This window comes from Hippocampus guttulatus, chromosome 4 (genome assembly GCF_054856545.1).
Source record: "Hippocampus guttulatus isolate MCC_2025c chromosome 4, RoL_Hgut_1.0, whole genome shotgun sequence".
NCBI lineage: Eukaryota > Metazoa > Chordata > Actinopteri > Syngnathiformes > Syngnathidae > Hippocampus > Hippocampus guttulatus.
The window spans coordinates 25,025,059-25,036,892 of record NC_141264.1 but is presented as its reverse complement, the minus strand read 5'-3'; the positions used below and the strand labels follow the sequence as shown (position 1 = coordinate 25,036,892).

Genomic DNA, 11,834 nt, shown 5'->3' with positions numbered 1-11,834 from the left:
ACTGCGTTAAATGACGCTCGTGAAAACTGGGCTGCAGGAAATATTCCACTTGAAGTGAGCCAGGCGCCCAAGTGTTACAATCCAAAAATAAACATATATAAAATAAGCCCATCGCCTGGTGTATACAGCTCTACACAATCCTTTCTGTGACACTGGCTGCCTTCTCAATTGTACTAAGCCTTCACAGGCAATGAGTGTACAGAGTGACACTGTCATCTAGCGGCCAGTACAGATATTTCTGCAATTACCAAATCCCTTTGTCGGCGTTGAGTTAATTGTGGCGCTCATATTGTCCTGAGCAGCCAGTCACACTGTCAGTTCCGCTTTTGTTATCATCACACTTTTCATTGTGGGACCAGAGGGCCTTGAAGAAGCTGCATGAATGCGAATGTCTCAGGGTGCTGCGTCCAACTGTTTACCCCATTCTTATTTACATACCTTGAGCCTCGATGATTCATGAGGCTGTCGCAACCGACGACTCGCTCCATAATTTGTTTGCATGGCAACAAGGTGATGCAACCCCACCCCACCGCCTCCCCATCCCCCTTAGATACACTATGCTGATTTCTTTGCTATGATGCAAGGTTGTGTTTTGTTATGCACATGTATTCTGGACGTCTCCTTGCAGCACTGAACTCCGCATCACACTGAACCGAGTGAGCAGCTCTTCACAGATGCTCATAAAGCAAAGGCAGTCAATGCATTAATGTTGACACCCTCGTTTCCAAACATCTCACAATGGTATTCCTATGCATGAGCAGCCGTATCCGAGCGCGTGCAGAAAAAAATGTGGTTACTGAACGCCGAAGCTGCAAGGGATTCCATGTGAAACCGATGGCGGTGCAACCGATCAGAAGCCTAAATGATCATCTTAAATAAAATCACCAACCAACAGTAATCTAGTTGATTACTGTTCGTTGCCGTTTTTCAGACATTTGTTTTTTTTGGTTGCTGTTATGTTATTTAACTGTAATAGCATTGTGCGTGCTGTCTAAAAATAAGGAAATGTTACATGTATTGATACATTTTAGTATTTAGAAATATGTGTGCCATTTTAGGCAGGCTATTATACTGTTGATGATCATGATGATGTTGAAAACATATCGAGTGAGGAAAAATAGAATTATACTCAATTTCTACATTTTATTTTATTGATTGGTGTTTTTATTGCAATAGAATTTGAAGTTATGCAAACATTTAGCATATTTAGATTTATTTTCATATTTTTAATGACTTTCACTGCCACCAGATCCAGCTCAACTTTGTGATCATCACAATGTTATCTATCTATCTATCTATCTATCTATCTATCTATCTATCTATCTATCTATCTATCTATCTATCTATCTATTCTGGATTGAAGAAGTGTAATACATAAAATGGCCGTTAGATGGTAGCAACATCTTGGGTGCAGTACTCAGTTGGTTCAAACTTCAACGAAGAAGAGGTGCCAGCAGAGCGTGTCTCGAAATTCCCCTCTAGAGCAAATATTCTACTTTTGGTAAATATTTGGTTTTGATTTATAGTGTAATTCTCAACCCTAATAGGGACAAATGTATAGTGTATTTTAATCATCGCAGTGAAATATTAATCATATGGCAAGATGTATACTAATAACGTGGCTCGGGTTTACATGGGAGAGACGCATACCGACCTACATGCGTGCTTCGATGACAGTCACTCCTGTATTGTTTTGGTAGCGGGAGAAAGGTATCACATTTGCTCACTTTCGGCTTCCGTTCACACTTTGTAAGGTTAGTTTTATGATTTTTGCCTGTGTGTTGGATATTGTTCCACGAGACGCAGCGTTGGGTGAACGATAGCAAAAACGGAATGTTCCACGGTCGGCACCTTGCTAAAACAACGCTAACGGCACCGCTAGCTTGTTGGCTCGCAGCTCGATGCTAACCGAACGGTGCTTGTTGTCTTCAACATGTAATTAAACAATTACCGTTAAAGTTTTGCGTCTGTCAAAACCATCGCGTGAATTTTTGGGGGGGCGGGCGCGACGCTGTTACGTGTTCGTCTTTCGTCAAAGATGACCAAGGTTAATAGCAGCTGTCACGTCATCAACCAACTAATTGAATGTTTAAGTTTGTCACTGGTTAAAGACTACGAGCGTTGCATGCTGTGAAAATAAACACACAGTGACGTACGTTTCATCTCCACTCATGATAAATTATATTTGAGAAATTGATCTCTTTTGTCGTGCTTTTCCGAGCTCCATTGACTATTACTTGAGTAGGTAGTTGACGTGAATTCCTAAACCGATAAAATAATAATGTTCAGGTTTACCGTTTACTGTCAACCCGTACTAATATTGACATAGTGACGTCAAATGAAACAATTATTAAATCCACCGCATAACGACCGATAGACTTTGGGTGGTGCATTACGGGCTCCAACCAGAAGAGGGCAGTGCGGAATAAAATACAGCAAACCCCATCCCAGGTGTGTCAGGAAAGTTTTAGTACTGGGTCATATGTAGTTCAAACCCAAACTACTAGTTTCTCCTTTCTGAGTGGTCCACACCATCAACCAGAACTTCTGAAACGGGATCCTGCAGTGTTTGTTTTGTTCAGCGCGCAAGAAATAGCGAGATTCCGGCAGGACAACGAAGGACAACGCACCTGCTCACAATGACATGAGCATCTAATATTTCATGCCAAGAAGAACATTGGTGTGCAGAGAAATGCCCCAACTCACCCAATTTTGCTCTGATGATGACCCCCCTCTGCCCGGTTACCCAGCTCAACTGGGTCTTTAAGGGGATCCCCAAAACATTCAGAAAATACTAGGATGCAAGGAGCCACTCTGATATTCTTTATCAAAGATATATAATAAATAAAGAAAGCCTGAATAATTCATTCACAACTCTGAGAAAAGTGAGGGCAGAAAATTGCAAAAAAATGTCGGGTCAAGAACCCTTATTGGACTTCCCCCAACCAAAAGTAATATTTGGAGTAGATTTTCTCATTGCTCATCTTGACTTTATCTCCCACAGTGTTTAATGGCTGGAGGCAAGAATGCCGTCCAGGATGTTGACACTCACTTCCTGTGCGGTGACGTGGCTGGGTTCAAAGTTTCAAAGGATGTCGCATTGTTGAGTTCTGTAGAGTTTAGTCCGTGCCCACGCATATTTGTACTTTCCAATCCAGCAGTTGATTTATATTTTGTTTTCTGTCAACAAAGAAAATGAGGCCGGCTTGAAGGAGTTTGCTTGTAATCGCCCTTTTATCAGGATGGAAAATAAATGTCAAAGTTTGGCTTATCTGGCTCCCCCAGATGCCCCGGGCTTTACTGTGACAAACGTTTCCAGATGGTACACTCAGCTCCTATTGTCAGATGGGGGGCGGCGGGTGCATCATAACTGGTCACTCTTGTAGAAATTCTATTCTTCCTCGTCTGCAGGATTCAAAGTCATGGATGAACAGCAGTCGTCTCCCGCGGCCAATACGGAAAACGCCAGCCAGAGAAACGGAGATGAGGTACGAGTTGAACCCGAACAATAGAAAGCATGCATGCGACCTTTTTTTTTTTTTTTTGTTAATTTTATTTTTATTTTTTTGTCTTGAAATGCAAGCAAAGAATTACAGAATTGTGGCTTATCATCTCAGAAGACACGACGTGCCAACTGGACCAAGGGCAGGAAGAGGAAGAAGCCCATGAAGGACAGGAATGCGCCCAAAGCGCCGCTGACGGGCTACGTTCGCTTCATGAACGACAGGCGCGAGCAGCTGAGGGCCGAGCGTCCGGACGTGCCCTTCCCGGAGATCACCAGGATGCTGGGCAACGAGTGGAGCAAACTGCCGCCTGAGGAAAAACAGGTAGGAAGCCAACACCAAAAAAAAAAAAGAGAACGCCGACATCGGGATTGAGACCTCAAGAGTCGAGCGAGTGCCGCTGGAACTCTGTTCCAGCCGAGTTGCGGCAGAAGGCGGGGCACACCCCGGACTGGTCGCCAGCCGCAGGGCACATAGAGACAACCATTCCCACGTAAGGATGGGAGCGGATAAAAATGTTACCGTTTCGATTCTATTATAGATGCTGCTTATGGATTCTATTCCTTCTGGATTTTCATTGGTTGAGTGAATCAAATACTACAAGTGGCTTTGTTTCATTTCATTCTTCGTATCTTCTACTTTGGACTAAAGATACAGCATATTCAGTATGCACTCATAATTTGTCATACATATTTCATATACAGTTTATTTTTATTTATTTTTTCACTGGAAAATATTGCACTTGGCGGCTAATATGTGGGAATATTTGCGGTGCTCCTTTTGAATTTGCCTTCAGCCAAAACTAATAATTTAAAAAAAAAAATCTCTGTTAAAAAAAAAATAATAATTGACCGGAGATTTGACGTACGCAGCGATATCTGGACGAAGCGGACCGCGACAAGGAGCGCTACATGCGGGAGCTGGAGAAATACCAGAAGACGGAGGCGTACAAGCATTTTACCAGGAAGGTCCAAGAGAAGCAGAAGGGCAAGCGACACAGAGGCGGTGAGTGAGGGCTCGACTTCATTTGCCGCCGGCTCCTGAATTGAACAGCGGGGGAAGTCACAAGTCAAGTACTAAATAAATGCTGGTACTAAATCACAGAAGATACTTAAATGGCCTCGTGACTAGCTTGTCCGCCCAGTCTATTTTTGAAATGGATTTATTTGACTTTTCCTCCGCACACAAATTGCACCCAAAACTTTGAAAGCTCTGGCCAGGGGAAAGACTTCCCAACACTTTTTTAGCATACTACGCATGTAGACAGGAAAACCAAAGTTAGTTTTTTCTTCTTTCTTTTTTTTTTTCTTACCGCTCGCTTTTTTTCTTCAGAGTTCAGTGAGTCCGACTTTTTTAAAAATACAATGTTACATGATCAAAAATCTAACATTCTGTTTTTCTGCGTTCATCATAAAATTCACGACCCGAGGCAATGCAACCTCCAAATTTATTCAGAATGATGTCAATACACGACATGTAATTCTCTTTGTTTGAGGTTTAGTTTGACGGTAAACTTCAAAAGGGAGTGGCAATAACGAGCTTGAATTTTTTTTTTTTTTTTAAGAACTGCTGTTCAATGAGTTGCAGCACTGGTGTACCAAATATTTGCCAAAGCATAAATCCGACAAAAAAACAAAAATTCTCTCTCTAAAATTTTGATTTTGGGTCACTCTTACCTCACGGCGCCACTGCACATGAAAAATAATTGAAAGTGATTTCATTTGTCACATTATTAACAAAATGTCAAAATCAGGCAAGTTCTGGCGTACATTTGAACTTTTGTTTCACTGCTAGGAAAAAAAAAAAAGAACGTTTAAAAAAAAATTGACGTGATGAGTCACCCCCCCCCCCCCCCCCCCAAAACAAAATATGGCTGTCGAATCAAAGTTTGGGCTGTCAGAGCAGTGGACGGAGTGTTCTGGATGACTTTTGCTCCCCTGGGTCAAGAGTGAAAGCTGGCTCCCAGTGACGGAAACATGACTCATCTGCTGTCCTCTTTCTTCATTTCTGTCTTCTTTTTTTTTTTTTCTTTTCCTTCCTCACCAGATGTCGGGAACCCGGCGGCCAATGAGTCTCTGCACGAGGTCAGTGCCTCTTTCCTGGCCCGTCAACGCATCAATATTGCATGGAGTTGATCGAAATGACACTTTGGGGTTCGGCTCTTGCGGGCTACTACTCGGGAGCCGGGATACGTTGTAGTTAGAATAACATTTCAAGTTATAAAAATGTAATTAGTCTCGTGTCAACGATTGGCGCGTGCTCCCTCCAGAGTGATAAGTGAAGAAGGACGGATTTGAAGTTGAAACCGAACAGAATTTTAAAGTAGCTTCAACTTGTTTTGTTTTTCTCCAGTACGTTGCATTTGCAAATGACAGTTCAGTTGTATTTAACTTTTTAAGTGCGCGTCGCGTTAAATCTCTGTTTGCAAACATAAATACAAAATTTTGGGACCGTTTTTATTGTGCGTAATGCACTTTAGTGGGCATTTTTCAGTCCAGAAATAAACGACCTTCCCTTCAAATGCTTTGACCTTATCCCGTCAATTGTTTTCACAATTTGTGTTTCTGTTGATCACCAGAAGGATTCCGAGGGCAAGGACCGAACCGTGTTTGACATCCCCATCTTCACAGAGGAGTTCCTCAACCACAGCAAAGGTGAGCAATACACTTATTTGGGCTCAGCTACTTCGCCGATATCTTTTTGAAGCAGCTCGTTTATAGACTTGCGCAGTATGCTTTGTGGCATGCCTTTTGTATGTGGGAATGGCGAGCCCTAGTCACCGCACTTCAGACGTTTATTAAGGAACACTCCGAGAACAGTTAAAGAATAAAATGAACACAATCAAACAGTAGCTTTTGTCGGAGACAGCTTACAGCCAGACACAAACTCAAGCCCCGCCTCCTAAAGACACAGAACTAAAGATTTGCACTATTTTTTGGGATGGGAATCAAATCTTTGCTTGCTTCAAGGTTTTTGTTGTCGGACCAAAGCAGTAAAAAGTATCTGGTAGGATCTTTGTGTTGCTCTTCGGTTTCAATTGGTGATGGTGTCTTTTGCCTGTTGTGTGGGCCTTGACTGCGCCTCATACACAGTCAAAGTATGCTCTTCTTCTCTCCTGAGGCCGTGTGTGTAAATTTGTCAGTTTGCGTGGAATAATTGAACTACTGAGGACAACTGTTGATGTGTCATGGGCTCAAGATTGATCGATGCCTGCTGTTAGTGCAGCAGTATATTTGTTGAATTCATGGAAGGTGGAGTGCACTGCCTGCATTCCAGTCACCAGCCACTAGGGGCACCACATCTATTAAAAATGTTTCCCCCTTTACGTTTTTTTAACAGATCCTAGTAATTAGTCGAAACGAATTTTCGTTAAGTCTGAATGTGAAAGCATGTCAAAGGGATAAAACTATTTCTAAACTCTCCTCCCAGGAGACTTCCCTGAACCGAAAATAGAAGCCAACGGAAGGAGTCTGCTGCCCTGTCTGTCACACTCTTCGTCTCATGCATTCACGTTATTTGGTCTTCTTCTGTAGTTCGTGAGGCCGAGATGCGACAGCTGCGCAAGACCAACATGGAGTACGAGGAGCGCAACGCCGCGCTCCAGAAGCACGTGGAGAGCATGCGCGGCGCCGTGGAGCGTCTGGAGGGCGACGTGATGCAAGAGAGGGGGCGCAACGGTCTGCTCCACCAGCACCTGGACACCCTGCGACAGGCGCTCGCCGCCAGCTTTTCCTCTGTGCCTCTGCCAGGTAACAACCGTGCTGACACTTTGCCTTTTTCGACGGGTGATCACGCTTGGTGTCTTTCGACTTTTTTTTGCGGGGGGGGGGATGCAGCCCCACTGGTCTAAACACGGCATTCTGATTAATAATGCATTTGGGGGATATGAGATCATCAGTCAAATACACCCGCTTTTGTCCATCTCTGGAGGCGGCCATTTTGATGGCTAAAAGCGGGTGCATTTTGCTGCTGAACTCATATTCCACAAATGCAATAAGAATCAGAATGCCGTGATCAAACGAGTGCAGAGGCGTGGAACATACTATTGTCAAGAACATTTTTTGTCTTCTTGCACAGCGACACATAACAATCGATCACATGTAACAATCAGTCAAGCGCAACTTGGCACAGAGTTCATCAGGGAAGTGTTTTACAGACGATATTTTTTTTTTTTTTATCGAAAGGTTAAACCCCTCCTTGTCCTCCGCCAGTTTCCTACACTGCTCCCACAGCAGTTGGCACCGTTTCCCATGGGCGTGGAGGCGAAAGATTGATTGGGCTGTCCGCTGAACAAAATGGTGTTCTATTGAAGGCAGCGTTAGGTGTTTACTTGCACATTTCCCTTTTTTAATATTTTTTTTTATGTTGTTGAGCAAACCCCTCTGTGCCAAAGATGATGTCAGTAAACAAATTGAGGCAACACTTGACGTTGCTCAGAACAAGAGCTTCTGCATCCTGCAGCCTTGGTGTTTCTACACTTGTTTATTTTTTTTAATCTCGTCTCCTTCGCTGGCCTGGTTTAAATCGAAACATCTGTGTAAAAGTCTCCCGCCACATAAATTGGGACCGTCATCACTTCTACAGGCAGCGGAGAGATGCCCACACTGGACTCCATCGACTCGTACATGAAGAAGCTGCACAGCATCATCATGAGCAACCCGCAGGAATACGACAGCCTCATTAACACCGTGAGAGACCTGGTCAACCGTTTGGACAGGTAGGACTTCATGTTTGTGACAACCCTGGTACTTATAGTCAATCTGATGGGGAAAATTCCACCGCTCTGCAATTGCAAAAAATGATGGCTCTTATAAGCCTTTTTAAAATGAGGGTAATTTAGCCAATGGGAAGGCCAAGTTAAGTCACTTCTGCAAAAGACGCAGAAATAACAACGATAAATGGATGAAAACCCCGACGGTAAAGTTAATACTGTAAATAGGAAAGGTCTCCCTATATTTGTTAATAACCGGGCTACTTCCAGTTTCACAATGGATCTCATTTTGTCTGTGGTGCATATCCTCTTTTGTTCCATTCATGATGGAGTGAATCAAATGCAACAAGGTTTTATCTAGATCTGCACCACAACTGAATGCAAAGGAATCGAAAAGTAGCAAAATACCCCAAAAAACCCCCAACAGTTTTTTCACTTTTATTAATTAAAATTACAAACTAAACACCAAACATTGTTTATGTAAGGCCAAAATATAGTCACCAAATCGCCTGTTCATATGACAATTTTTTTTTAGGAGGGGGGGCCTTCAGGTGTTATATGTGAACATTTAAAAAAATGCCAATGGGCTTTTGTTTCATCCCAGATAATTGCTGCATGTTCAAGTGGGAAGTTGGAGAGAACCCCATTGATCGGCACATTTATCTCTCCGCCAAAGTGATGAAGATGATGTAGCTCCTCATATTTATTTCTCCTTTTTAATTTTTTTTTTTTTAAATGTGTCACTTTATGGATCTGGCCACAGTTCTGTCAGTGAAACACTCAAATGTTGTGAACCGGTAATGTGTCGCCAGAAGAGAAAGTGCATATGTTTGTATTCTGACAAAAAAAACTAATATTACTTTGTGCTTCATATTTTGTAATGCTCTATTGTGCCGTTTATTTTCTGTGTGTCTGTGTTTGTACAAAAAACGGTTGTGTTTTCAATAAACATTTTTTAAAAAGCGGAAATGTACTTTTTTTTTTTTTTAGTTCAATATGGTCCTAAATTTATGCATGACTCGACAAAGAACTACCAGCAAAACCACTTGAAAAAAAAGGAAGAACTTCACTTGTAGTGTATTACTGTGTTTGTTTTTGACTGGACATTATGTGGCTTCCTGTTTTCATTCAACGCTGCCCCCCCCCATCCACATTGCCAGCTGAGACTTCCCGTCTGCGAAGGCCACACGTGTCACAACTCTTGTACACGACGACGACTCGAACACATGCCCTGGCCAGCCCGTCGGCTGCTGTTTGTCTCTACAACTAAAGTGGCTTCTTGTAAAACAAAGCACGGCTAATACAACTTAACGTATGTCCGTTAAATGCTAAATCAATACGATTGTCGACGCCTCTCTTTGTAAAATGTATCGACCGAGAGATCACCGTCATTTTTATTAGTTATTTTTTGCTCTTGAACGTCTTGACTTCTGATAGCAACCCGGCCGCTCATGCGCAGTAAGCTGGCACCCAAACAAGTCGAATCAGGAACTTTAATGAGCTTTGCTGGAGCCCGAACTTGAACGCAGCACGACAAAAATAACGTTAATTAAAAAAAAAAAGAATAACGTTTTAAATAATATTTAGTGACGCAATAGCACAAGTTGGATTCCACAGCAGTGAATTTAAGCGAATCACTCGGTGACAACCGTTCCTTTTGTGGCATGTGCCCGGGAGGCGCCTCTCTTTCACGTTTAGACAAATGCCACGGCAGCTTGCATTCCATTCTTTTTATCGCCTTTCCCATTCTGTACTTTTTTGACTAGAGAAGCCTTTCACCTCCACGCTAACTCTCATAAGTGTCAGAATTGCTCGAGTGACGACGTCTCATCTATCTCAGTCGCCTGTTTCTGTCCGCCCACAAATGAACGGCATCCTTCCTCCCGCTGCATCCTTGGCAGCCTTCCTTGACGTTTGGGGTGGAGGCCCGCCCTGACAGCACTAGGTAGCTCCTTCACCAGAGACTGTTACACCCGCGCTGCAAGAAGGAGAGATGCCGCTGCTCGTTCCTACAGACAGAATAAAATAATAATAATAATAATAATTAAATGATGTGAAAACAATTGTAAATAGCACTGCGACTTATCCATATTTGTATTTATATTGCACTTAATTGAACTGTGTTTTTTCTTCTTCTTCTTTCTACCCACAATCTTGCTGCGGTAGACTGTAAATTTCCCCAGTGTGGGACAAATAAAGGATATCTTAATCTTAACTCATTCACTCCCAAAGACGTTTTTAAACGTCTTTTCAGACTTGGTCCAGAATTGGTTGGTACTGAATGAGTTCATCTTAACTGAGTTGCCTGGTGTATGAAATGTGCATTTGAAATAAAACTACCTTGCCTTGCCTTATAGCAAAATCTTTTATGATTTGAATACATCTTTCCATGAAATTAAATTTTCCAATTGTCTATAATTTCCAGAAACAACATTTAACAGAAATGTATGTATGTCATCTTGCCAGCTAAAATGACAATTCAATGTCAACGTTTGGAATGACTTAAAACACAACCATATCTTTTTTACTCATTGCAGTGACATTTTATTTTTCGTACATACAAATTCTTCCTCTTCTTGGTTGCTACATCCCTACTTGACAGCCGATCAAACTAGCACAAAGATGGGTCTGACGTCAAGTCTTTGAGCTAGTTCCCGTTTTGCCTACATCATTAGGCCCGCTGTCTATTTCCGCCGAGAGGTACTTGAGGGTTTATCATTACACAGCTGACTTCCTGCCAAAACTGACTCATGCTGCCAGACATCTCACATCTTTTGGAGTGGCCCGCACCTGCATTGTGTATTTGTATTTGGCTGCGACTGCACATTCTGTTGATTAGAAGGACATTTCACATGCATGCCCTGCTTTGTTTTCAGCCTTCTTGGCTGTGCTGTCACTAGCATTCCTCTGAGGCGCTGTTCAGAGCAACCCGAAAAGAGTTTTTAGCCTGCTAAAAATATTTGGTCCATGTTGGACTTCGCCATTTATGAGTGTTGGAAAAGACGGCCACAGCAAGTAAGTTATAGAGCCAAAATTGTGAGCAAAAATTTGACGGGATAGTAAGGTGAAGTTTACTGTCACACTGAACAGAATTACACACTGTGTATTTAAAACAAACACATAGCTTTGCCTTATCAAAATCTGTGTGGCCTAATGCTGACAAACACTGCTTGAGGCTAATGAGCGGCATCGGAGTCACAGTGTCGATTAACCATTGAACAGATCCATCCATCCATCCATTTTCCGAACCGCTTGATCCTCACCAGGGTCGCGGGGGGTGCTGGAGCCTATCCCAGCCGTCTCCGGACAGTAGGCGGGGGACACCCTGAATCAGTTGCCAGCCAATCGCAGGGCACACAGAGACGAACAACCATCCACGCCCACACTCACACGTAGGGACAATTTTAGTGCGTCCAATCAGCCTCCCATGCATGTTTTTTTTGGAATGTGGGAGGAAACCGGAGCACCCGGAGAAAACCCACGCAGGCCCGGGGAGAACATGCAAACTCCACACAGGGAGGCCGGAGCTGGAATCGAACCCGGTACCTCTGCACTGTGAAGCCGACGTGCTAACCACTGGACTACCGGGCCGCCCTCCATTGAACAGATATTTGTGTTAA

At 43.0% G+C, this 11,834-nt stretch overlaps 1 protein-coding gene across 7 annotated transcripts; it reads left to right on the top strand.

Annotated features, from left to right (window-relative positions):
• The first annotated feature begins 1,419 nt into the window (after positions 1-1,419).
• On the top strand, positions 1,420-9,183 carry hmg20a (high mobility group 20A). Of its 7 annotated transcripts, none has more exons than XM_086110056.1 (9): positions 1,420-1,501; positions 3,412-3,488; positions 3,618-3,827; positions 4,376-4,508; positions 5,550-5,587; positions 6,082-6,157; positions 7,037-7,252; positions 8,088-8,220; positions 8,819-9,183. In XM_086110056.1, the coding sequence occupies exons 2-9, from the start codon at positions 3,423-3,425 to the stop codon at positions 8,820-8,822; spliced, it is 876 nt and encodes a 291-aa protein (XP_085966182.1). In that variant the 5' UTR covers positions 1,420-1,501; positions 3,412-3,422; the 3' UTR covers positions 8,823-9,183. The 7 variants fall into 7 exon arrangements, with proteins under 7 accessions (XP_085966182.1, XP_085966185.1, XP_085966181.1 ...); XM_086110055.1 differs by having other exon boundaries at positions 1,426-1,501; positions 3,584-3,827; positions 6,085-6,157; XM_086110052.1 differs by having other exon boundaries at positions 1,426-1,501; positions 3,584-3,827.
• The last annotated feature ends 2,651 nt before the right edge of the window (positions 9,184-11,834 follow it).

Bases quoted from the DNA above. Each gene is read 5' to 3' on its own strand.
- hmg20a (XM_086110052.1), top strand. From the start codon at position 3,427: ATGAACAGCAGTCGTCTCCCGCGGCCAATACGGAAAACGCCAGCCAGA. The intron at 3,489-3,583 runs GTACGAGTTGAA...TTGAAATGCAAG, and splicing joins GCCAGAGAAACGGAGATGAG to CAAAGAATTACAGAATTGTG. The intron at 5,588-6,081 runs GTCAGTGCCTCT...GTTGATCACCAG, and splicing joins CCAATGAGTCTCTGCACGAG to AAGGATTCCGAGGGCAAGGA.